Here is a 27,220-nt window from a genome sequence, read left to right on the forward strand (position 1 = left end):
TTGAAATGAAACTCATCTGACCAAGCAATATGTTTCCAGTCATCAAAAGCCCATTGCTGGTGTGGACGGGCCCAGGCGAGGCATGAAGCTTTGTGTCGTGCAGTCGTCAAGGGTACACGAGTGGACCTTCGGCTCCGAAAGCCAATATCGATGATGTTTCACTGAATGGTTTGCATGCTGACACTTGTTGATGGACCAGCATTGAAATCTGCAGCAATCTGTGGAAGGGTTGCATTTCTGTTATGTTGAATGAATCTCTTCAGTCATCATTGGTCCCATTCTTGTAGGATATTTTTACAGCTGCAGTGACGTAAGAGATTTGAAGTTTTACTGGATTCCTGATATTCATGGTACACTCGTGAAATGGTCATACGGGAAAATCCCCACTTCATCGCTACCTCTGAGGTGCTGTGTCCAATCGCTCATGTGTTGTCGACCACAGTGCTGTATTCTACCTGCTTACATATCTCTGTATTTGCATGCCTACACCAGTTTCTTTGGCACTTCATTGTATATGGTGAATGGGTTTCCTTACTTGAATAAACAAATTAAAAGGCCCATTACATATCTGTTGCAGAGCATGTTGTTGCATGTCTCATGCAACATTACGCTTCAAAAGGAAGAAGTGTAACATTTGACAATTTCTTCACAGCCAAATATCTAGCAGATCAGTTAAAGTGGGAGAGCACAACCATGGCGAGTACACTGAAGAAAACTGGAAGAGAAGTTCCTTCATCACCAAAGTCTACTGCTAGATCTTTGTATGATATTATCTTACACAAGCTAATGACACAACAATTACTTCGTATCAGGGGAAGATGAAGAAAACTTTTCTTCTACTGAGCACACTGCAGCAGTCAGTTGCAGTGGACCAAGAAACACAAACGAAACTCCCTGACACAGTGAGCTTCTACAGTTCCACTAAATTTGGAGTTGATATTCTGGATCAGTAAACTGTAAACTGTCAAGTCTGACTGCTGCAGATTGCCTATATTTGTCTTTCTCAACCTGCTAAACCTTGCTGCTGAAATCAATGACTGGATCCTTTACAGAAAGACAACAGGAGAACAAGGTACCCTGCAAATTTTTCTTTTCAAATTAGCAGAACAACTCTCCCCTGTCTGTGTACAATCATGGGAATGGCTTGTTCATAAATTCATTGTGACCACAAGACTATGTAAGGCACTTGTACAAAAGACCTTCCAGGCAGAGGGATGCAAAAGTTCAAACAAAATTAAAAATCTGTGTTTCACCGAAAAACACACACACACACACACACACACACACACACACACACAGAGAGAGAGAGAGAGAGAGAGAGAGAGAGAGAGAGAGAGAGAGTGGTTGGGGGTAGTGTCAGGTGGGTAGATGGAGAGGGAGGCAGGGAGACGGACAAGGTGTGGGTGACTAACGGCTCAGAATGACATGGCTGATTTGCCAGCTAGGAATGTAGGAGAGAGGGATGGCAGGTATATGGGCTGGAGTATTGTAGTTCCCAGTGGAGTGTGGCACGCGCTGAAGGTGACATGGGCACATTAACTGGGAGGGGGTGACAGGATGGAGGAAGGGGAATCTGCTGGGCGAGGATGTGGGGACAGAGGGTTACATGAGACTGAGGCCAAGATAATTATGTGAGGAGAGGATGTGCTGCAAGTACAATTCCCATCCACACAGTTCACAGAAGCTGGTGATGAGGGAAGCATACACATGGCTTGGATTGTGAAGCAGCCATTGAAAGTGAGCACATTGTGGTCAGCTGCATGTTGTGCCACTGGGTGGTCAACTTCATTCTTGATAACAGTTTGGTTGTGGCCATTCATCCTGGTGGACAGCTGGTTGGTAGTCATATCAACATAAAACACTGTGCAGTGTTTGCAGCAGAGTTGGTATATGAAAATGACTGCTTTCGCAGGATAGGGCAGGATAAGCCTGTGACAGGAGAGGAGGAGGAGGAGGAGGAGGAGGAGGAGGAGGAGTTGGGTGGGTGGATTGGGCAAGTCTTATACCTTGGTCTGCCACAGAGATATGATCCCCATGGCAAGGGGTTAGGAGTGGAAATGACATAGGGACAGACTAGGATATTGTGTGGGTTGGGTGGGTGATGGAACACCACACTGCAAGGGATGGGGAAGGATCTTAGATAGGATACCCCTCATTTCAGGGCAGGATTAGAAATAAGCAAAGCCCTGGCAATGGGTGCTGGTCAGCTGTTGCAGTCCTGAGTGATAGTGGGTGACAAGGGGGCAGGGGGGGGGGGTGCTCCTTTGAAGCTGATTTTTGCCAGTGATGGGAGGATTTGGGTGGGAAGGGGTGAGGCTATAGCATGGGGAAACTGTTTCTGGACTATGTTTGGGGGAGTACTGCCTATCTGTAATGACCTCTGTGAGGCCTTCAGTATACTGGGAAAGGGGGTTCTCATCACTGCAAATACATTATCCATGGGTGGCTAGCCTGTATGGGAGGAATTTTATGGTGATGACAGCTGTCAAAATACACGTACTGTTGGTAGTTAGTGGGTTTGATGTGGAAAGAGGTGTGGATGGACCCATCAGACAGGTGGAAGTCAATGTCCAGAAAAGTGGTGCACTGAGAAGAGGAGGTCCACGTGAAGCAGGTGGGAGGAAAGGTGTTGAGGTTATGAAGGAATGTTGACAGACTGCCCTTGCCCTGAGTCCAGATCATGGAGATATCATCAATGAACCTGAATAAGACTAGCGGCTGTAAGTTTTGGGAGGCTAGGAAGCTTTCCTCTAGATAACCCATACACAGGTTGGCTCAGGAAGGTGCTGTGTGGGTGTTGCGGATTTGTTTGTAAACCTCTTCTTCTTAGGAAAGTAGTTATGGGTCAGGATGTAGAAGGTAAGGTATATAAGGAATGAAGTGGTGGGTTTGGAGTCTGAAGGATATTGGGATAGGTAGTATTTGATAGTGGCAAAACTATGGATATGAGGGATATTGGTGTATAGTTAGGTGGCATCAACAGTGACAAGTAGGTATCCAGGAGGTAAAGGGATTGGGTTGGTGGAAAGCTGGTGGAGGAAGTGGAGTCTTTGACATGAGAGGCTAGGTTTCGGGCAATTAGTTGAAGGTGTTGGTCAAGGGTAGTTGGTTGGACATGTTGGTCAACATAAGCAGAAATTCTTTCAGTGTCAACAAAATAGCTGGCAACAATGGATTGTTGGGTTTGTACATTTTGAGGAGCATCTACAAGGTGGATGTCTGGGGTATTGGTGGGCTTATGAGGGAGACATAATCAGATGAGAGGTTCTGGGAAGGACCTATGGATTTCAGTAGGGGTTGGAGCCCACACCATCTCTATTCCCACTGTAAGATACTGTTACTGTGCAATCCTCATTACATACACAATATCTGAAATAGAGACTCCTGCAATTCAACAACTGGACGAGCACTTCAGACACCATCTCCATCAATCATCCAACCTATCGACATCCTACTCCTGCCTTGAGGCACCACTACCACAACACCTTTTCTTCTCACTGTGAACCCCTCGTCAACACTTCATTGCACCTAGGCCCTAGCTGACCTCTTCAGTTTACCAAATCCTTCAAAACTCCCTTCTAACACCCCACAAAATCGAGAAACCAAGTAAATCCAAAACACTGTTGTTAACCTCTCCTCTAGAAACCTCAGACACACAACCCTACCTCCAAATTTAACACTGGGCTTGTTACAGACATACTATCCTTCTCTCAGTCCCTACAGTGGAAACTCTGCTTTGCCACCAATCCCTCAAACCTAACCTGACACTGAATCTTGCCTATCCCAGTTCATATCACATCCAAACGTGACCCTGCCCCTCCCCATCTACCACCAAGAATTCCTTACCTGCAACTTGGCCTTACCATCCTTCCCCTGGTCTCTCCTAAGAACATTAAACTTTCAGCAGAAGCCATACACAACCTGAAAACAGATCAGACCAAATCATCCTCCCTGCAGACAAAGCCTCTGCTACTGTGGTGATGAGTCACAGAGACTACCTCACACAGAAGGCCACCGCCAACTGTCTGACTGGTCCACTTACAAGCTCTGCCAGAATGACCCCATCCCGGAAGTCTAATGTTTTAACCTCCAACTTCTACTGAAATTCATAGGACCTTCCCATAACCTCTCATCTGAGTCCAACACCCTCCTTACTCCAACAACTCCCCCCCCCCCCCCCCCTCCCTCCCACACGCACACACGCAGAGAGAGACCTTCCACAGGGCATATAAAAGGACAAGAAAAAAAATTACTGGGTTTTTCCCAGATTTCCCAGTTAAAAATACACTTTCTCTTGGATGAAAATACACTTTCTCCTGCATGAAAATATGCTAAACCCTAGTGAAAGCACATTTTTTGCATGTTAAATGACATTATACTTTCCCTTGGAGCTGTAAAACTCGCCAGCCGATGACAACAGATACTCAGGGCATATGACATGTGATTTAGTCAGCCAATAGTAACATCACTGTTGAGTATCGTGAACACACAAACAGAAAAAGTTAATGGTTTAAATTAATACACATACAGTATAGTTAAAGCACATATAACAATGGTTGTCAGTTTTTTTGAGGACATGATTAGGCAGATACTTAAGAGCACCACTTAAATTGAAGCAGCTGAATATTTCTGACAAGCAAGATTGTAAATTTCACTGCTGTACAACAAACGCTTGGTGGGTTACCAGGCTGAGTCCATGTTCTGTCGAGCACTTCAGCTTTTCCATAGAAAAGCCAGTTACATGTGACATTTCTCAAGAACTAACTTAACACTAAAAAGGCTAATTAATCTTTTTGCCATCACTACCGGATAATTTGTAATCTATGAAAGAACTAAAATATATATGAAAAACTAACCCTGGAAGTTGGTCTTTAGCAGGTGTCACCCTCTAAGGTATATCAAACACATATGTGCCAGTAAAATTTTAAATAATATCATAAATGGCTGGTCTTCTGGCCCTGAAATTTTTATAAGTGCCTGGTCCTCAGTGTTACGTTTTGAATGAGAGCATAACTAACCATACATGATTTAAGCAAGTCATTGCATATTCTCACATGTAACATAATTCATCTTGCATAAAAGGAAATTGACTTTGAAAGTAATGCTTCCTAAAACAACATTTGCAGTTTTTCCCACAACCTCTTAGAAATGTAAACAGTTTGATGTCACACTCATCGAAACAAGGCCCACGAGAAAGACACATCATCAGCAGTTTGTTGTTACAAAGTATTGCATAGTCATTGACACATTTTGCTGTTGGCCTACACTTGTACGTGCACTGTGTTTCGCTGTTGGAAATGGCACATTTTCTTTGCAACTAAAGTTTTATTTTTGTGTTATTCTCTTGTTTATGTTTTATTGCTGGCTAAAGTAAAGTTCTTTATTAGAGTATCAGTTCTTACCATTCAATATTACAAAAATTTAACTGAAAACTAAAACAATGAAAAATTCCCGGAGTTCTAAAAATTTTCTGTTTTTCCTAGATTTCTTCTGAATGAAAAAATTTCTGGGTTTTTCTCCAGATTTCCAGGGTTATATACACCCTGTTCTATGAGCTCCCCAATATCCACCAACCCAACATTCCTCGACACCCCACTGTAGCTGACACTGTGCTCCAAATTAAAGAATTTTTGCTCTTGTTGACCCACACCTCCAACCAATTGCCTAAAACCTTGCCTCCCACATAAAAGACACTAACCATTTACTTTCCATGATCCCCATCACTTTACCTTCTGGGTAACCCCCCCCCCCCTCCCCCTCCATACACCAACAACCCTCCTGCTTACAGCCTTGCTGCTATCTAACACTACCTCTCCTAACAGCCTTCAGATTACAAACCCATGACCATATTGCTTATGCCCCTTACCAACTACTTTTCCTTTGAAGAGAAGGTTTACAAACAAACAAGTCTAGTCTGGTTCAGATTCATTGACGATATCTTCATGATACAGTCTCAGGGCCAAGACACCCTATCCACTTTCCTTCACAACGTTAGCATCTTTTCTCTCACCTGCATTACTTGGTCCTCCTCTATCAAATACATCACCTTCCTGGATGTTAACCTCCATGTAACAGAGGCCAGGTAACCTGTGAAAGCAGTCATGTCATATACCAACTCTGCTACAAACACTACACAGCCTTTTGTATTGGTATGACTACCAACCAGCTGCCCACCAGGATGCATGGCCACTGCCAAACTGTCGTCAAGAACCAAGTTGATCACTCATTGGCACAACATGCAGCTGAGCATAACATGCTCAATTTCAATGGTTGCTTCACTACCTGAGCCATCTGGAGCCTTCCCACCATCACCAGCTTCCCTGAACTGTGCAGATGGTATCTGTCCTTGCAACACACCCTTCACTCCCGTAATCGTCCTAGCCTCAATCACAGGCAACCCTCTCTACCTGTAGCCTCCACCCAACAGTTTCCCCTTCCTCCATCCTGTCACCCCATTGAAATTCATGTCCCCACAATGCCTTCAGTATGTGCTGCTTCCCACGAGCTACTACAATCATCCCACCCTATATACCTACCATCCCTCTCTCCCACATCCCTAGCCAGCAAACCGGCCACCTCCCTGCAAGCTGCTAGCCACCCCTGCCTCATGCCTCCCTCTCTCTCTACCCCCCCTCCCCCACCTGACACCACCACCACCACCACCACCACCACCACCACCACCACCACCACCACAATCAGTCCACCTACTGAAAAATAACATTGGCACTGTGAGTCTATCCAGCACCATGTAGGGGCACAGTCGTGTGTGTGTGTGTGTGTGTGTGTGTGTGTGTGTGTGTGTGTGTGTGTGTGTGTGTGTGTGCGCGCGCGCGCGCGTGCGTGTCATTTTGTTTTATTTTATTTTAGTTTGTCCAAGGATAACAACAAAAGTTAACAAGTTTTCTTTCTTCTGTTAGTGCATATCAACAACTCAATGCTCCTGGTTTTCAGTGAGTGGTCTCTTTTAATCCTAAGGTATTTCGATTTGGTGTGTGTGGTTTCTTTTTTTTTTTTTTTTTAATGTCCAAAAAAACAGACATCATTTGTTTCATCCTGCATCCTGCAGCATGAACATGAATCAAAGGAAAGACAGACAACGGTTGCTAGTGAGCACTGAAATGAATCAATGTGAAAGGTTGAAAATCTGTGCCAGACTGGAACTTTAACTCAGTTTTACCACTTCTCATGAGAGGCTGCGTTAACTGCTTTCACCATCCAGACCCAGTCTCTGATCGATGCAAATTTCCAACTTATCCTCACACTAATGATGTAGTGCTCCGTCCATTACGCCCCTATACTCGCAGCATTCACTTATACCCATTTGAGTTTGAGGGTATGCTTGCATCTGCTCAGAAGGGATTACTGGGGCCATTGAGCCATATTTTCTACACAGTGTACATAACTTAAAACTTGCACTGCGAATATTGCGGAAATGGGAAGTTTTTAAAGAAATGGGTAGTTTGTATAGAATGGATTGGGAATCAGGAGCTCATACTGTTAGTCAGTACTTAGAAAGGACATTTTTGTGCAAACATACACTTTTTTAAATGGAACAATGTCTATTGACATTGTTGTTGTTGTGGTCTTCAGTCCTGAGACTGGTTTGATGCAGCTCTCCATGCTACTCTATCCTGTGCAAGCTTCTTCATCTCCCAGTACCTACTGCAACCTACATCCTTCTGAATCTGCTTAGTGTATTCATCTCTTGGTCTCCCTCTACGATTTTTACCCTCCACGCTGCCCTCCAATGCTAAATTTGAGATCCCTTGATGCCTCAAAACATGTCCTACCAACCGATCCCTTTTTCTAGTCAAGTTGTGCCACAAACTTCTCTTCTCCCCAATCCTATTCAATACCTCCTAATTACTTACGTGATCTACCCACCTTATCTTCAGCATTCTTCTGTAGCACCACATTTCGAAAGCTTCTATTCTCTTCTTGTCCAAACTGGTTATCGTCCATGTTTCACTTCCATACACGGCTACACTCCATACAAATACTTTCAGAAACGACTTCCTGACACTTAAATCTATACTCGATATTAACAAATTTCTCTTCTTCAGAAACGATTTCCTTGCCATTGCCAGTCTACATTTTATATCCTCTCTACTTCGACCATCATCAGTTATTTTACTCCCTAAATAGCAAAACTCCTTTACTACTTTAAGTGTCTCATTTCCTAATGTAATCCCCTCAGCATCACCTGATTTAATTTGACTACATTCCATTATCCTCGTTTTGCTTTTGTTGATGTTCATCTTATATCCTCCTTTCAAGACACTGTCCATTCCGTTCAACTGCTCTTCCAAGTCCTTTGCTGTCTCTGACAGAATTACAATGTCATCGGCGAACCTCAAAGTTTTTACTTCTTCTCCATGAATTTTAATACCTACTCCGAATTTTTCTTTTGTTTCCTTTACTGCTTGTTCAATATACAGATTGAATAACATCGGGGAGAGGCTACAACCCTGTCTCACTCCTTTCCCAACCACTGCTTCCCTTTCATGCCCCTCGACCCTTATAACTGCCATCTGGTTTCTGTACAAATTGTAAATAGCCTTTTGCTCCCTGTATTTTACCCCTGCCACCTTCAGAATTTGAAAGAGAGTATTCCAGTTAACGTTGTCAAAAGCTTTATCTAAGTCTACAAATGCTGGAAACGTAGGTCTGCCTTTTCTTAATCTTTCTTCTAAGATATTGACATTAACAAACGAAAAGTGGGGTAAATTAGAATTTCAGATATTCCAATAGACATCAACCTTCTCGGCAATTATACCGGGTGATCAAAAAGTCAGTATAAATTTGAAAACTGAATAAATCATGGAATAATGTAGAGGTACAAATTCAGACACATGCTTAGAATGACATGGGGGTTTATTTAAAAAAAAAAAACTGTAAGACAGATGGCGCTCATCTGATCAGAATAGCAATAATTAGCATAACAAAGTAAGACAAAGCAAAGATGTTCTTTACAGGAAATGCTCAATATGTTCACCATCATTCCTCAACAATAACTGTAGTCGAGGAATAATGTTGTGAACAGCACTGTGAAGCATGTCCAGAGTTATGGTGAGGCATTGGATGTTGTCTTTCAGAATCCCTAGATGTCGGTCGATCACGATACACTTGCGACTTCAGGTAACCCCAAAGCCAATAATCGCACGGACTGAGTTCTGGGGACCTGGGAGGCCAAGCATAACGAAAGTGGTGGCTGAGCACACGATCATCACCAAACGACACGTGCAAGAGATCTTTCACACGTCTAGCAACATGGTGTGGAGCGCTGTCCTGCATAAACATCATACGTTCCAGCAGGTGTTTATCAGCCAGGCTGGGGATGATGCGATTCTGTAACATATCGATGTACCTCTCACCCATCGCGGTAGCAGTTACAAAATCAGAATCATGCATTTCCTCAAAGAAAAAAGGCCCAATAACGGTAAATGTGGTAAATCCTACCCATACCGTGACTTTCTCGTCATGCAATGGAGTTTCCACGACAGTTCTAGGATTTTCAGTAGCCCAAATTCTGCAGTTGTCAGTGTTGACAGACCCTCGGAGCGTGAAATGAGCTTCGTCAGTCCACAACACGTTACTCAACTAATCGTCATCTTCCACCATCTTTTGAAACGCCCAGACTGCAAATGCCCTCTGCTTCACTAAATCGCCAGGTAACAGTTCATGATGCCAACGGATTTTGTACGGATAGCATCGGAGGGTACGCCTAAGTGCCAACCAAACATTAGTGTATGGAATGCCGGTGCGACGTGCGACAGCACGAGCGCTGACTTCCCCGTGCATAGACGAACCCGCTACAGTCTCCATTTCTTCCTGAACTATCCCAGCAGCATTACGCCTTGTGCTCGGTCGGCCACTATGGGGTCTATTGTCTAAACAACCTGTGGCTTCGAACTTCGAAATCATTCTCGCCACAGCTGCATTTGTCAACGGACCTTTACCCGTTCGAATCCCCTTCCTATAGCGATAGGATCGTAGCGCTGAACTAGCACATTCCCCATTCTGATAATACAGCTTCACTAAAAGCGCCTTTTCAGGTAACGTCAACATGCTGTGACAGCTGGAACATCTGATTCTCTCTCTCATTACAGCTCCTTTTATACACGATTGTCATGCGCAGTCACTGACGTTTTGCTGTCCAGTGCCATCTGTCGGACATTTTTTGAACTTTTTTTTTTTTTTTTTGTTCTAATAAAACCCTATGTCATTCCAAGCACGTGTGTCAATTTTTACCTCTTTATCTACATTATTCCGTGGTTTATTAAGTTTTCAAATTTATACCGACTCTTTGATCACCCGGTATATAAATCTCTTCAATGAGTTATGTGAAAGTGGTAGTGGAACACGTAGACAACATAACAGAAGGAAACAACTGATGACAGAAGAGGGGGAAATTAATGTTCTTATTGCTGTTGCAGTTGATCCGCACTTCAGCTCTCATGCAGTCGCAAGAGTAAGTGGCATGAGCCAGGCAAGTGTTCTATGCATACTCCATGAACATAGGTTCCATCCCTATCACATCTCTCTCCATCAAGAGCTGCATGAAAATGATTAGAATTATCTTAACTTCTGTACATGAGCATTAAGACAGTATACTACAGATGCATCATGTATCTTGTTTACTGATGAAGCCTCATTTATCAATCATGGACAGGTAAACCACCATAACACGCACTATTGGTCTGTTGACACTCCCAATTGGCTTCATCAGGTGGAACGTCAGTATCTATGGAGTGTAAATATGAGGGGTGGGATAATGAACCATCAGCTCATATGCCAGTAACATGTACACAAGTACTGCAGCCTCCATGGATGGTAGAAGACATTTCTCTGAAGACTAGGAGAAATCTGTGGTACTAACACGATGGCTGTCAAGCTCATAGTGCACAAAGTATTACAGCATGTCTTCACACATTGTTTCCAAATCATCAGATCAGACACAGAGGACCTGTACTTTGGCTGGTCCATTCACCAAATTTGACCCTTGCAGCCTTTTTTCTGTGGGGAAAGCTGAAAGATGGTGTCTACTGGGAGATACCAGTTACACTCAATGAAATGCAACAACATATTACTGCAGCCTGCTTGAACATCCCTGCTGAAATGCTAGCAAGTGTGCAGCAGCTGTTCCATGCCACAATGGAAGCACGTACTGCCAGTGCCAGCAGTCATTTTTAACACAATCTGGGGTTGTCAATTGTCTTGTTACTGCTCATAATCATATGAGCCCACGACTACCAATCCAGTCTGTGAAAACCGCACACCAACAGCACTTTCCGTTTCCACAATATCCACAGGGCAAGTTTTGGTAATTCACTCTGTATGCGGTGTCTCCATTGTCTGTCTTTTCTTTGATTTAACTGTTATTTTCTTGTAATTGCCACAGCAATTTATGTCCATTTTCCCTAATTAATATATGTTTATGGCCTGTTTGGGGCTTTGCCATGGTACAAGTCGAGGATAAAAAATGTTATTTTATAATTATATGTTTATTTGCTTTTGTATGTTTAGTTTCAATGAATATTGTATTTATGATCTATTCTTTATTTTGAACCTCTTTTCTTTTATTAACTATAGTTTCTATAGGAAAATTTAAGTATAACACACCGGTAGGGTAAGCATAATACGAAAAACATCACCCGTCAAAATAAACGTAGTGGTCATTCCAGGTAGTTCACTAATGTCAGTCCTCCTAGTGTTAATACACTAACTGCCACAAGGCTGCCAGTGGACACAGCAGAGGTTTGTGCCCGACGCCGATGCCTCCCGGTCGCTACATGCTCCACTATATTTAGCACAGTACATAGTGAAGCATTGAACAGTAATTTGTATTTATCGACTGATTTGATGCTTGTGTACAAGAAATAGGTACAATAGCTTGTTCAATGTTTTTAATTTTGTTTCTGTAACTTTACCTTCAACAATGATTTTGTTCCTCATTCTTATACAATTTCAACACCACTCTGTGTCCATTATAAATTTGACTGCTAATTATATTTTGGTGTGAAAAGTGAGATATGCTTTCTCAACTAATACAAGCACAATGGTTCCAGTTTAAATGGATCCTGTACCATCAACCAGCATGATATAGTAAATGTAGAAAACAACCGGTTTAAAGTCAAGCTGTTGTTCCAAACAGTGTGCCAGTACACTGTAGCCACATAGGTGTGTGTGTGTGTGTGTGTGTGTGTGTGTGTGTGTGTGTGTGTGTGTGTGTGTGTAGGGCACTTGCATGTTCTAGCTCAAAAAAGGATTTGTCCATAAGCTAGCACAGTTTTCATTCTTGTTTATGTGCCTGTCGACAACTCAGTGCCTCTACTATTCAGTGAGTTGTTACCTTTACTCTTAACATTTTTTTAAATGTGAGGTTTGCCAGTTATGCAAAACACCATTTTTCTCAGTACCGAAACATGTTTCAGCACCACTTTGCCATCATCAGTGGGTTTTCGTTTTTATTTATTCTTTACATTTGGTGTGCATGAATTTTCTGGATCGCTTTTGTGTTAATTACTACAGGTTGCTTGTCATGTTTTCATGTGGTAAGCACTTCCATTCTCCACATCACGCTGAGATGATGTGATGCATATCATCCATGAAGAAACAATACCACGTAACTGACAAATTGCCGATTTTTCATTTTTCAGTCAGATGATGTCGCTGACCATACGTGCATCTGCTCTAAACGCCATAATGCCAAATTTTTAATTATTTATCATGAAAAAATTATCTAAAACAATACCGCGTAGGTGACACAGCAAATAAATAGATGGCAATACCGTGGAACTATAGAGAATTAAATACCGCGTATCTACAATCTATGGATACTGTAAACAATACCGCGTAAATACAAAAGTGCACACAGCCACAGCACTTTGTTACTGGCTTATTACGTATTTAATAGTGCTCGAAAGTGGTTCCATGCTTGTAGCTTCATTCGTGATAATGGCCAGTGGTATGGATGACGATCTTTTTACTGAAGAAGAAATTGTTTCTCAGCTGAAATCAGCTTATGTAAGCGGAGAATCGTTCCTGAAAGCACCTTTGAATGATAGTAGCTCCGAAAGCATCTTATTGTGATATAAATCAGAACACCCACACATCACTCGTTCTGTGCTTCATTCATTTCTGCCAAAGATTTCTAGACTGTCTACTTTCTTGTAGGATCTCCCCTAAATGTAGAACAAACAACAGGGGAGAAAAGTCGTAACGCTGAAGTTACATTTACCGAAGAGGAATTAATTTCGTGTATGGTGTTCTCAGTTACTGTTCCTGCAGCATCTAATAATGCAGGTAAATTTTCTTGGGATTATTGTTAATAGTATTACTGATGCCGTCATTCTCATAAATACATGAATTTGAGCTCTATCTTTGTCTGCTTAAATTAATTTATAAATATTTTTCCACCTAGAAACTTCAGTGGCTGTATCCAGCAATGCTCAAAATGAAACCACAGTCACAGTTTCCACTAGAAACGACAGTATTTCACACTCATTGCTATGTGATGGTGCTCATTGTTTGCCAAACACTCTGGATAAATTATCGGAAGATCATGGGAGCTACAATGATGCTGACAGTGAAGGCCAAGAATTTTATGGTGACGTAAGCAGTGACAGGAAAAGGAAATCTAAACAACATCCTGAAGATTGCAAGAAAAATGCCCATAAAATTCTGAGTATGCATGGACAGGCGTATATTGGATACAAAAGAAGTCAACTTGGTAAAATCACTCATGATATTCCAAGAGAGGCGCGAAAATTAGGTCCAACACGTACTTCGAGGATGCACCAGAAATCCATTCAAAGGAAGTGTCATCAGTTTTCTGCTGATGATAGGCAGGCAGTATTTAACACATTTTGGGAAATGATGTCATGGGATGAGAGGAAGGTTTACGTTATCAACCTTGTGAACGTAATTCCAACCAAACGTCCAGGGAAGAACACTGGCAAATCCAGGAAAAAATGGACGCTCATTTATCATTTGAAAAATGAGCTGGGGAAACAAAGTATGCAAAAAGATGTTTCTCAATACTCTTGGGATTAAAGAATGGACTGTCCGATATTGGCTAGGTAATTCCACACACTACCTCGAATCAAACAGATGAAGAAGAAAGATGAGAGAACCTTCATGAAAGAACTCCTAGACTCTCTTCCGAAACTTCTGTCGCATTACTGCAGGAAATCCTCCTCGAAGTTGTACCTTGAGCCTATTCTACAATCCAAACAACAGCTGTATGGACTCTATGTGGAAAAATGTCATGCAGAGAAGGTTTCACCATTAAGTTGGGCTATCTTTAACTTGATTTTAGAAGATGCTAATATTAGCTTATTTCCCCCCAAGAAAGACCAGCGCGACTTGTAGTTACAGGCTTGATAACTTGAGTGAAGACACATGGAAGCAACACACAGAACGGAAAGAGCAGGCAAGGATGCAAAAAGATGCTGACAAGGAAGAAGCCCAGCAGAAGTTCTGCTCATGTACACCATGGACTTACAGGCCACGAAAGTAGCTCCATTTTTAAGTGCAAGTGCAGTTTATTATAAAACAAAGTAGGCTGTTCATAAATTTACAATGTATAATTTAGAAAGTCGTGATGCAGTATGTTTCTTGTTTGATGAAACGCAAGGTGATTTGGTTGCATCATGTTTCACCTCATGCATCGTGGACACCCTATCCAGAACCATTAAGGAAAATCCCGTTCAAGTCATTCTGTATTCTGATGGCTGCACATATCAGAACAGAAATGTGATATTATCAAATGCTCTTTTAAGATTAGCAATTGATACTGGAGTATTGATTACACAAAAGTTTTTGGAGAAAGGCCAAACTCCGATGGAATGTGACTCAGTTCACAGTTCCATTGAGTGCAAGCTTAAAGGACGTGATGTTACACTTCCTAGCCAATACGCTATGATATCTAAAGAAGCAAGAAAAAAGCCACAGCCATACAAAGTCCATTACCTAGATTATTCCTTTTTCATCAACCATGCCCAGAAAAGTTTGTGGCTCCACGACTAAATTAGGCCTGGAAGAGCTGTAAAAAATGAGCCTGCAGTTACCAATCTGAGGGCGCTACAGTACCATCCAAATGGTATTATTTACAAGTGCTCTTTCAATGAGATGTGGCAAGAATTACCGAGGCGTCCGAGGAAAATTCTTGGAGATGTTTGCTTCCCAAAACTATACAAGGAAAGACTGAAAATCAAGAAATATAAATGGGATCATCTACAACAACTTAAAGCTGTTCTTCCTACAGATTGTCATAGTTATTATGACAACATTCCTTATGAATGAAAATTATCGCAGAGGTAACTGTGTGACGAGTATCAGTGCAGTGTAATTCTCTGTTGCTGCTTCGAGTGACGTTTAGGATCTTTCTTGAAGAAATGTGCAGACATTATCGGAACTATGTAAACAGTATATTTATTTAAAATGTTTCTATGAAATCTTTCAATAAAAAAGATTAATGGTCCAAAACATGTTCTTGTTAGCTTTCTCAGAACAAAATATCGATGTAGACGTGTCAAGTCGTGCCGGGAGACTGACAAACTAATACCGCGTAAGTAACAGATTACGGCATAAATACCTAGACAATTCCACGTATGTGCCGTAATTAAGCTTTCTAAAACGTATTTTTTTTGTTTCACATTTGTATTTGACCCAATACTTACTTGTAATGCTGCGATGCAAATTTAGTGCTGCTGTGAAATGTATTAGGCATTTTAGATAGTTTTTTGTCTATCGTGTAAAATTCTTACTTTGCTACTTACGCGGTATTGTTTCTTCACCGACGATATGTAACTATAACAAGTATTTTCCACAAAATAACGTAGTAAAACACTTTTCACTACACCAGAACACAGAAAACGTAAACCCACTGATGATGGCACAGTGGTGCTGAAACATGTTTGGGTACTGAGGAAAACAGCGTTTTCCATAACTGGCGGACCTCACATCCAAAAAAATTTTAACTGCAAACACGGCCAATACAAGGAACTGCAAATCACAAAGATGGATATTTACTCTTAAATTATTTACATTGCACTAGAACTTTCCATACTATATTTGAAATGAAGTTGTTGGGAGTTTCAAAGGTGACATTAGAAAATGACTCACTGAAACAGACAAAATACACAGAAGATGAATGGGTAGCTTAGGTAGCTTTGAGAGATGAAAAATTGAAGGAAGAAAAGGAACAATTAAGCAAGAAGGCAGCTCCCAGAAGAAATCCTTGGATAACACAAAAGATATTGAATTTATCAATGAAAATAATCAATTTTTGAAAATATAATTGGATACACAAAACAAACTATTCACCAAGCATTGGCAGGAGAAAACACATATAAAGATTAAAGAGATGTGCAAGTTTGTGTTTTCTTCTGCCTTCACTTGAGGAGCAGATTGGTTGATCTATCCAATAATAAGATATTGAACTTAACTGACATAAAGAGAAAACATTAAAATGCAGCAAATGGAGACTGAAAAGGGTATACAGATGTCTAAAACAATGTAGCAGAAGCTGCAAAATGGACCAAGAAGGAATGCTTAGAGAAGAAATACAAAGCTACAGAAGCACGCATGAATGTAGGAAAGGTAGATGCGTATACAGAAAAATTAAAGAAACCTTTGAAGAAAAGAGAAGCAGCTGTAAGAACATCAAGAACTTATATGAGAAGCCAGTACTATGAAGAGAGGGCTTAAACATAGAAGGAATACACAGAAGTACTTTAAAAGCAGGAAAATTTTAAAATAATATTAGGGAAAGGAAAGAAAAAGTGGATGAAGATGAACTGAGGGAAGTGATAGCAACTACATTAGACAACATTCCTTCAAAACTCTTAATATACTTGTAAAACCCAATCGTAATAAAACTGTTCCATCTGGTGCTCAACATATTTCAGAAAGATACTCAGGCATCAAAAAGAATGCAACAATCACAATATTAAAGAAGGCAGGTTCTGACAAGCACAAGTATTACAGAACCATCATGTTACTGAGTCATACTTGTGGAATACTAACATAAATTATCTATAAAAGAAAGTAATACCTGCAGGAGGATCTATTTGGGTTCTGGGGAACTCAAGGAAGCTGTGAAGCAATACTGACCCAATGACTTATTTAAAATGATAGTTTAAAGAAACATTAACACACCTTTGTAGATTTCCAAAGAGCTAGAATGAAGAAACACAAATGGACATTGATAGCATTCACAGATTTAGAAAGAGTTTTTGACAATGTTGACTAGAATATACTCTTTGGAATTCTGAAACTGTCAGGGATAAAACACAGGCGGTGAAATGTTACCTAAAACTGTACAGGAACCTGACTTCAGTTATATATCTACATACACACTGTGCAAACCACTGTGAAGTACATGGCAGACTGTGGTTAGTGTGGTATGACATGCTGGGTTTGTTCCAACTGCAAGTGGAGCAAACACAGAATAACTGCTTGAATACCACTGTGCATGCTGTAATTAATCTAACCTTGTCATTGTGATCCCTAAGAGAGTGATACGTAAATGTCTGAAGTACATATCTACACTCGTTACAAAATACTGGTTCTTGAAATTTTGTACAGTAAGTAGGCTTTTTAAGTATGACTTGCAACTATCTTTATGAGTCTACAAATTCAGGCTTTTCAACACTTCCACTGAAAGACTTTGCTCATTAGCAGAATAATATACAACAGTCTACTTCTAAATGTACCTGTCTGCCATTCAATGCCTCCTGTATGTGGTGAGTAGCAGTCTACCCTAATTCATATTGTTATTATTCCATCCTGGATTTTTGATTGTTTGGCTGTACATACAACTAAGATAGAGATGTACAAATGAACGATGCCATGAAGACCATTGGAGAATCATCAGATCTACTCCTACTCACCAGCTGTCTGTTCTATCCAATATTGCTCCTCTGAATGTCTGGAGAAAAGCAACCAAAATTAAAATTCTTTAGAAGACAGATTCACATAAGAAATCAATTCTAAATAGCAATTTTCAGAATCCACTACTATACCTCTGAAATCATGTAGACACCTTGGGTCAATCTTCAGGTCATAGGCATTTTTGTTATCACTGATACGTGGAAGGAATGCTGGAATGAACATTCACCTCAGAAGGCCTACTTAATTACCCATCAAACATGGCTGAGACTCAGCTGCATCTGTAAGGGGTAAAGGAGATGTGGCCACATCTTGAACTAGTAGCACTGTAAAATAGGTGTATGTGACTGTGTTGTGGAGGAACAGACAATAGGACAAATGTTGGAGAATTGTCCACTACATGCTTTTAAAGGTGGCTTGGAAGATTTGCATGAAGTGACACTAAGTGATGCAATCTAGTTGTCAAAATTTAACTCTGATTTGTTAATTCACTTAGTTGTAGTTTATTGGTAAACAACATGTACAGTTTCACATGTTGTTCTGCCTTTGCTGTTGTAGATATAATATAATTGGATAGATAAAAAATCTACTCACCCAGTGGTGGCAGAAGTAAACCAAGTGATGGCAGGAGTAAACACACATAAAGGTACTGAAAGTTCCAAGCTTTCAGAGCCAGTGGCTCCTCCTTCTGGCAGAGGGGCTGAAGGGGAAGGAAGAACGGTGAAGGAAAAGGACTGGTGACGTTTAGGAAATGGGGATAGTTTGGTAAAGTCTGCATTGGGAACACTTAGCAGATGGGGTGAGATGAAAAACAATGTTGGGGCTACACTGGAAGATATTTGAAAACCTGAGAGCTAAAGGGCAGAAGATATGGTAATAGACAAGACAGAGATCGCTGACAAAACATTGTGTACAAGTTAATAAGAGTGGAAAGCTACACTATTTGTGGCATAGATCGGAGGGGGGTGGTGGTATAGACGGGTCATAAAATAAAGATTAGAAAATATAGAAAACTGGAAGAGAGTGAAGTAACGAATAATTATTGAGAAGAAATGCTGAGACTGAAGAAATTAAAGCAAATTACAGCCAGCATGGTGGCAAGAACAAAGGACATGTTGTAACACAAATTCCCACCTGCAGAGTTCTTAGTAACTGGTGTTTGGGGAAGAATCCAGATGGCATGTATGCAGAAACAGGCTCCAAGATCATAACTGTCATGTTGTACAGCATGCTATGCAATAGCATATTGTGTGTTGCCAGTATACACCCTCTGCCTATGGTCATTCATCCTGATAACTTGGTGGTAGTCATGACAATGTAAAAGGCCAAACAGTGTTTTCATAACAGCTCGTGTATGATATATTGTTTCACAGGTGGCACTCTCAAAGAGAGTGTATGTACTGCCAGTTACAGGGCTGGTATAGCTGGTAGTAAGAGGGTGCACAGGGCACATCTTATAGTGGGGACTGTCACAGGTGTAGGAGCAAATAGCATAGGGATATGGGTGCAAAAGGAGCACAGGGTCTGACGAACGTATTATGGAGATTGGGAGGGCAGCAAAAAGCTATTCTACATATAGTGGGCAAAATGTCTGACAGAATGGACCTCGTTTCAGGGATTGATTTTAGGAAGTCACAGCCTTATTGAAGTAGCTGATTAATATGTTCAAGACCAGGTCAATGATGAGTAGCAGGAGGTGCACTCCTAAACTGTTTTTGGAGGGATCAGCAGTACCACTGTGGTATGTGATGGCCCGGGAAACCTGATTTTGAACTAAGCTGGTCGGATACTTATGTCCGGAAGGTTCAGGAGAGAATGGTGGTGTGAGTCTGTATCTGAACAAATACATCTGACTCAAATGTGAATGTTGTGTGGAAGGGAATGTTTGACATGGAGATGATGACAACTATTAAAATGTAAGTATCGTTGTTTGTTATTAGGTTTAATGTGAACAGAAGTACATAGCTGACCCTCGGTGAGGATGAAGTCAACATCAAGGAAAAAGGTATGGGGTTCAGAATAGGACCATGTGAAAGTGAAATTTAAATGGGAGAGTATATTTAGATTTTCCAAGAATTTTAACAGGTCAGCCTCAATGTATATAAACCAAACCAGAGCTGAAGGCTTATGGATCCCAGGAAAGTCTCCTCCAAGTGGCCCACAAAAAGGTTGGCATAGGAAGGAGCCACCCTGGTTCCCATGGTCACACTTCTGATCTCTTTGTATGGTTGCCACTCAAAGGGTAAATAATTTTTGGTAAGTATAAAATTGATTAAGGTGAGCAGAAAGAATGTCATAGATTTGGAATCAGGAGGGTGCTGATTAAGGATATGTTCAGCAGCAGACAGATCATGTACATGGGGGATGTTGACAAGCAAGGTGTATGGAGGAAGTGAGATGGATACAAGTTTCAGGTAATCTACAAAACAGTTAGTGTCTTTAATACAGGAAGCAAGTTTTTGAACTATAGGTTGCAGGTGTTGATCAACTAAACCAGATATATAGTCAGTATGTTCTTTGAAGCCAGAAAGTATGGGATGGCCAGGGTGGTTGGGTTTGTAGATCTTAAGAAGAAGGTAAAAGTTGGGGCTGTGTGGTATGGGTCGGTAAGAAATTCTATGGATTGATATGTTGCTCTCTGTGAGGAGGTTGAAATTTTAAGGAAGGACTGTACGTCAATTTGTATCACAGGGATGGGGTCTGAATGGCAGATGCTGAATGCTGGATGTTGACATGTCAGACAGTTGCGTAGGCCCTCGCTTACATACCTCCATCAGTCAGGCACCAGAGGGGTATATACCTTGTCTTCTGGTATGATAATGATGGAGTTATCAGTTCTTCACTTTTATTTTCAGACATGTATATTTAGATGCCCCCCCCCCCCCCACCACCACTACTATACACAGTGCACTAGCTTTCTGCTCTTATTAACTTGTGCACAATGTTTTGTCTGCGATCTCTGTCTTATCTATTACCCTCTCTTCAGCTTTTAAACTCTCAGGTTTTCAAATGTCTTCCAGTGTAGTCCCCAACATTCAGTTTTTCATCTCATACCATCTGCTAATTCTCCCCGACCTGGAGTTCTGGGCAATCTCTCTGAACTCTCCCCATTTCCTAATCATCACCAGTCCTTTTCCTTCAACCCTCTTCCTTCCCCTCTCACCTTTCTGCTAGACAAAGGAGCAACTGGCTCCAAAAGCCTGGAAATTTTCATACATTTATATCCATTTTTCCCTGCTGCCAATTGGTGAGTAGATTTTTTTGTCTATTCAATTGCATTATATTTTCAAAAATCATTACTTTTTTGATACTGTAGCATTTGCTGATGATGGGGATCCAATAAGTGGTAGTGGGTCTGTCATCCTCTCAACAGATGCGTCTCTTTAAACCTCAACTGTTCAGGGTGTGACTGGCCTGTCTCCACTTTCCAGCCTTTCCCAACTCATCGCCATTCCCTCCCTGAAGAAGAAATTGCAAGTTCCAAAGCACAGGTATAGTGTTTTTTGAGTACTTCCGAATGTTTCTATGGGTAAGTGCAAGGTATTTTGCCTGCTGAATGTAAGTACTGACCAACCATTCTGTCTCTTTGTAATTTTACAATTACTAACTGGAATTCTCCATTTTATACAAGAAAACATGCACCTGGTACTGACTAATGAAACAGTGCATATTTTAGAATCCCAGCATCAGCAAGATTTGTAGTTGCAGTAGCAGTAGCAGTAGCAGTAGCAGTAGTGGTAGTGGTAGTGGTAGTACTAGCAGTAATTATAAGCTTACTGGACAGAATGCTTGAGACAGCATATAAAGGAATCAGTTACTACTTCATATATGTTCAAAATAAGAAGTTACCTGAGTATGATTAAGATATTGTAACTGCCTAATGGTGAAGAGAATGAACTGAGAAAGTCATTTGCACTCAAGTAAGCTTTGTAATAATGTTTAATGCTGACAGTCACTTGTACAAAAAGAAGTCTGGAATGAGTAAACGTAACCATTTACTGCACAGCAGAGCAACTGAGCAGGCAGTATATACATTAGCAAGACCAGAAATACAGCTTATAAACTTGCATACTTTTTTAGAGCAGGCATGCGCAGATATAAGCTATTGTATGAAACATATTTATTGCTCATGAACCTAATGAAATGGATCAAAGCTGGTGTTATTTTGTAGAGCTGATTACTGGACTGTAGTGAGTTGTCTGATAAGTGCAGATACCTCAGTAGCAGCTGAAATGTATTCCTTAGTGCAAAATGATTTGCACTCCAATAATTTTCTACTGATGGGAAACAGCAAAGTTTCAAATGCAGCAACAGTCTCGGAAATACTTTCATTTCAACGTCTGTATCTCTCCATTTTTTCTTCTCCCCAATTTTTCTGTTTGCCGAATTTCATATACATTTCCCTGTGGAACTAATATTGTAAGGAACTCTTGAGAAATAGATAAAAATCAAAAAGTGCATTAGTTACAAGGTTTTGCAAGTCTAACTTCAATTCCATCTTCTTAAGTAAAGCAAAACTGTCATCATCCAAATAGTTGGTTTGAACACTACAGTGTTCAGTGCTTTACTAGGCATGGTCTTGTTGGAGATGGTATGGCTTGCCCTTTCTTTTCTTCAACCCTTGAACTAACTTACCCAACCAGTCATGGGTATCTACAGTTTAAGAAGTTAACTAATATGGGCCCCTACTGGCCACAGCAGAGATTTAGGCCTGACACCATGTGCCCACTGCTGGCCAGTGGCCAAGCAGTAACTCGTGCCTGATGCCAAAGCCTGGCCTGGCTGGCATCCATCACTATGCATGTGGTAGTCAACATGTTAACATGGTCTCCAAACAATGGTGAAGCTCAGCTTTTTTCATGCCAACAAACATTGCCACATGTGAAAAAAGTGAAAAGTGACCAAAAAAAAATATAGGACTGGCTGGGGTATAACTTCCTATCAAATTTAAATAGTGGTGGGTATTGAGGAATATCACTATACACATCACTGTTGATGGTATTTGTAATGCCTGCTATTGGACCATATGATCACTTCATTGCACTCTCTATCATCTGTGGGTTGGGTTGTTTGGTGGAAGATACCAAACAGTGAGGTCACCGGTCTCATCGGATTAGGGAAGGACGGGTAAGGAAGTCGGCCGTGCCCTTTCAAAGGAACCATCCCAGCATTTGCCTGGAGCGATTTAGGGAAATCACATAAAATCTAAATCAGGATGGCCAGACATGGGATTGAACCGTCGTCCTCCCGAATGTGAGTCCAGTGTGCTAACCACTGTGCCACCTCGCTCGGTTCACCTGAAGACGGTTCATTGACAATTAAATAGTTCACGAACTTGTCAACAAACTAGTTCCACTCTGAATGTTCATGTTATTTACCTGTTCAAGTCATAAATCATTCATATTCCCCTTATTAATAGCCATTATACCTGGAAAACTGGCCACACATACAAAACACATCAGTGCAAAAACTACAACAAAGATATGGACCATAATTATTATAAAATATCCTTACAAAAACCATAACATGGTAACTGAATATTGAGAATCATTGTTAGTGTCTGAGTAGGACTTTCTACTCTATACGCAAATTATGAGATACCTCACACATCTCATTTCCACATTGTTTTAAATTTTTCAATGACACAGACAGACCACTGATAAAGTAATAAATTAAGTTGCATGAAACATTTAGCACAGCATCTGTGAGCAGTTTACTCATTTTGGCTTTGGCACTCAGTCTGCCAAACTGAAATGAGATACAAAGAAATTACCCTGGTATTTTGTGGCTAGCTCCATTTGTAGATGTTCCAGCAGCAACATTTCCTTGAATATCCACAGCGACCATGCCTATTGTATCATGGCTCCAATGACTCTGATCCTCATTTCTCCACTGCTTTTCCTGTGGCTTCCCAAGAATGTTACTAAGAGGTTTATATGGGCCACAACTGTCTTGTGGATTTGGAGTTACGTGCTGAAAAGACAAAGAATTTTCAAATATTTTACAGGTATTTTGCTTATGAGACAGACAGACAGACAGACAGAGAGAGAGAGAGAAGAAAAATAACACATTCTTCTTATCACCACCTTAACTAAATTAAATACTTAGTTAACCAAGACATTTATTAACGCAAAATATAACATAAATTCAAGCAAAACATACTGATGGCACTATCATATGCTGCTGGAAACTTGAACACAAATTCCTGTAGCAAACTATAGTACACTCAGTATGTCACATTATGATGAACTTGTCTGAGTACAGTTGATATAACTGGCTGGCAATGTTCACACATATTGATGTTGTTGCTGTTGTCATCAATCCAAGAAGTGATTTGATACACCTCTTGATGCTAGCATGTCCTGTGCAAGCCTATTCATTTCTGAATTACTGCTGGAACCTATTCTCTCTCTACAATCCGCCCCCACCCCCCCTCCCTCCTAATTTGTCTCAGTTGCCAAATAAACTATTTCTTAGCACCTCAGGATCTACATCTAGACTCTGTAAATCATTGTGAAGAGCATGTCATTGGTTGGTTGGATGATTTGTTGTTGTGGTCTTCAGTCCTGAGACTGGTTTGATGCAGCTCTCCATGCTACTCTATCCTGTGCAATCTTCTTCATCTCCCAGTACCTACTGCAGCCTACATCCTTCTGAATTTGCTTAGTGTATTCATCTCTTGGTCTACCTCTACGATTTTTACCCTCCACACTGCCCTCCAATGCTAAATTTGTGATCCCTTGATGCCTCAAAACATGTCCTATAAACCGATCCCTTCTTCTAGTCAAGTTGTGCCACAAACTTCTCTTCTCCCCAATCCTATTCAATACCTCCTCATTACTTACGTGATCTACCCACCTTATCTTCAGCATTCTTCTGTAGCACCACATTTCGAAAGCTTCTATTCTCTTCTTGTCCAAACTAGTTATCGTCCATGTTTCACTTCCATACATGGCTACACTCCATACAAATACTTTCAGAAACGACTTCCTGACACTTAAATCTATACCCGATGTTAACAAATTTCTCTTCTTCAGAAACGATTTCCTTGCCATTGCCAGTTTACATTTTATATCCTCTCTACTTTGACCATCATCAGTTATTTTACTCCCTAAATAGCAAAACTCCTTCACTACTTTAAGTGTCTCATTTCCTAATCTAGTTCCCTCAGCATCACCCGATTTAATTTGACTACATTCCATTATCCTCGTTTTGCTTTTGTTGATGTTCATCTTATATCCTTCTTTCAAGACACTGTCCATTCCGTTCAAGTGCTCTTCCAAGTCCTTTGCTGTCTCTGACAGAATTACAATGTCATCGGCAAACCTCAAAGTTTTTACTTCTTCTCCATGAATTTTAATACCTACTCCGAATTTATCTTTTGTTTCCTTTACTGCTTGTTCAATATACAGATTGAATAACATCAGGGAGAGGCTACAACCCTGTCTCACTCCTTTCCCAACCACTGCTTCCCTTTCATGCCCCTCGACTCTTATAACTGCCATCTGGTTTCTGTACAAATTGTAAATAGCCTTTCGCTCCCTGTATTTTACCCCTGCCACCTTCAGAATTTGAAAGAGAGTATTCCAGTTAACATAGTCAAAAGCTTTCTCTAAGTCTACAAATGCTAGAAACGTAGGTTTGCCTTTTCTTAATCTTTCTTCTAAGATAAGTCGTAAGGTCAGTATTGCCTCACGTGTTCCAACGTTTCTACGGAATCCAAACTGATCTTCCCCGAGGTCCGCTTCTACCAATTTTTCCATTCGTCTGTAAAGATTTCGCGTTAGTATTTTGCAGCTGTGACTTATTAAACTGATAGTTCGGTAATTTTCACATCTGTCAACACCTGCTTTCTTTGGGATTGGAATTATTATATTCTTCTTGAAGTCTGAGGGTATTTCGCCTGTCTCATACATCTTGCTCACCATATGGTAGAGTTTTGTCATGACTGGCTCTCCCAAGGCCATCAGTAGTTCTAATGGAATGTTGTCTACTCCCGGGGGCTTGTTTAGACTCAGGTCTTTCAGTGCTCTGTCAAACTCTTCACGCAGTATCTTATCTCCCATATCGTCTTCGTCTACATCCTCTTCCATTTCCATAATATTGTCCTCAAGTACATCGCCCTTGTATAAACCCTCTATATACTCCTTCCACCTTTCTGCCTTCCCTTCTTTGCTTAGAACTGCGTTGCTATCTGAACCCTTGATATTCATACAAGTGGTTCTCTTCTCTCCAAAGGTCTCTTTAATTTTCCTGTAGGCAGTATCTATCTTACCCCTAGTGAGACAAGCCTCTATATCCTTACATTTGTCCTCTATCCATCCCTGCTTAGCCATTTTGCACTTCCTGTCGATCTCATTTTTGAGACGTTTGTATTCCTTTTTGCCTACTTCATTTACTGCATTTTTATATTTTCTCCTTTCATCTATTAAATTCAATATTTCTTCTGTTACCCAAGGATTTCTATTAGCCCTCGCCTTTTTACCTACTTGATCTTCTGCTGCCTTCACTACTTCATCCCTCAGAGCTACCCATTCTTCTTCTACTGTATTTCTTTCCCCCATTCCTGTCAATTGTTCCCTTATGCTCTCCCTGAAACTCTCTACAACCTCTGGTTCTTTCAGTTTATCCAGGTCCCATCTCCTTAAATTCCCACCTTTTTGCAGTTTCTTCAGTTTCAATCTGCAGTTCATAACCAATAGATTGTGGTCAGAGGCCACATCTCCCCCTGGAAATGTCTTACAATTTAAAACCTGGTTCCTAAATCTCTGTCTTACCATTATATAATCTATCTGATACCTTTTAGTATCTCCAGGATTCTTCCAGGTATACAACCTTCTTTTATGATTCTTGAACCAAGTGTTAGCTATGATTAAGTTATGCTCTGTGCAAAATTCTACAAGGCGGCTTCCTCTTCCATTTCTTCCCCCAATCCATATTCACCTACTATGTTTCCTTCTCTCCCTTTTTCTACTGACGAATTCCAGTCACCCATAACTATTAAATTTTCGTCTCCCTTCACCACCTGAATAATTTCTTTTATCTCGTCATACATTTCTTCAATTTCTTCATCATCTGCAGAGCTAGTTGGCATATAAACTTGTACTACTGTAGTAGGCATGGGCTTTGTGTCTATCTTGGCCACAATAATGCGTTCACTATGCTGCTTGTAGTAGGTAACCCGCACTCCTATTTTTTTATTCATTATGAAACCTACTCCTGCATTACCCCTATTTGATTTTGTATTTATAACCCTGTATTCACCTGACCAGAAGTCTTGTTCCTGCTGCCACCGAACTTCACTAATTCCCACTATATCTAACTT

At 40.8% G+C, this 27,220-nt stretch overlaps 1 protein-coding gene across 1 annotated transcript in view; it reads right to left on the bottom strand.

Moving 5' to 3' along the window:
* The window catches only part of LOC126198657 (N(4)-(Beta-N-acetylglucosaminyl)-L-asparaginase-like), a 133,356-nt gene that overhangs the window by 16,061 nt on the left and 90,075 nt on the right, over window positions 1–27,220 (bottom strand). Inside the window, exon 4 of the mRNA XM_049935131.1 lies at window positions 23,669–23,868. Within this exon, the coding sequence (XP_049791088.1) occupies window positions 23,669–23,868 (200 nt within the window). The remainder of the gene's footprint in view (window positions 1–23,668; window positions 23,869–27,220) is intronic.

This window comes from Schistocerca nitens, chromosome 8 (assembly GCF_023898315.1).
Source record: "Schistocerca nitens isolate TAMUIC-IGC-003100 chromosome 8, iqSchNite1.1, whole genome shotgun sequence".
NCBI lineage: Eukaryota > Metazoa > Arthropoda > Insecta > Orthoptera > Acrididae > Schistocerca > Schistocerca nitens.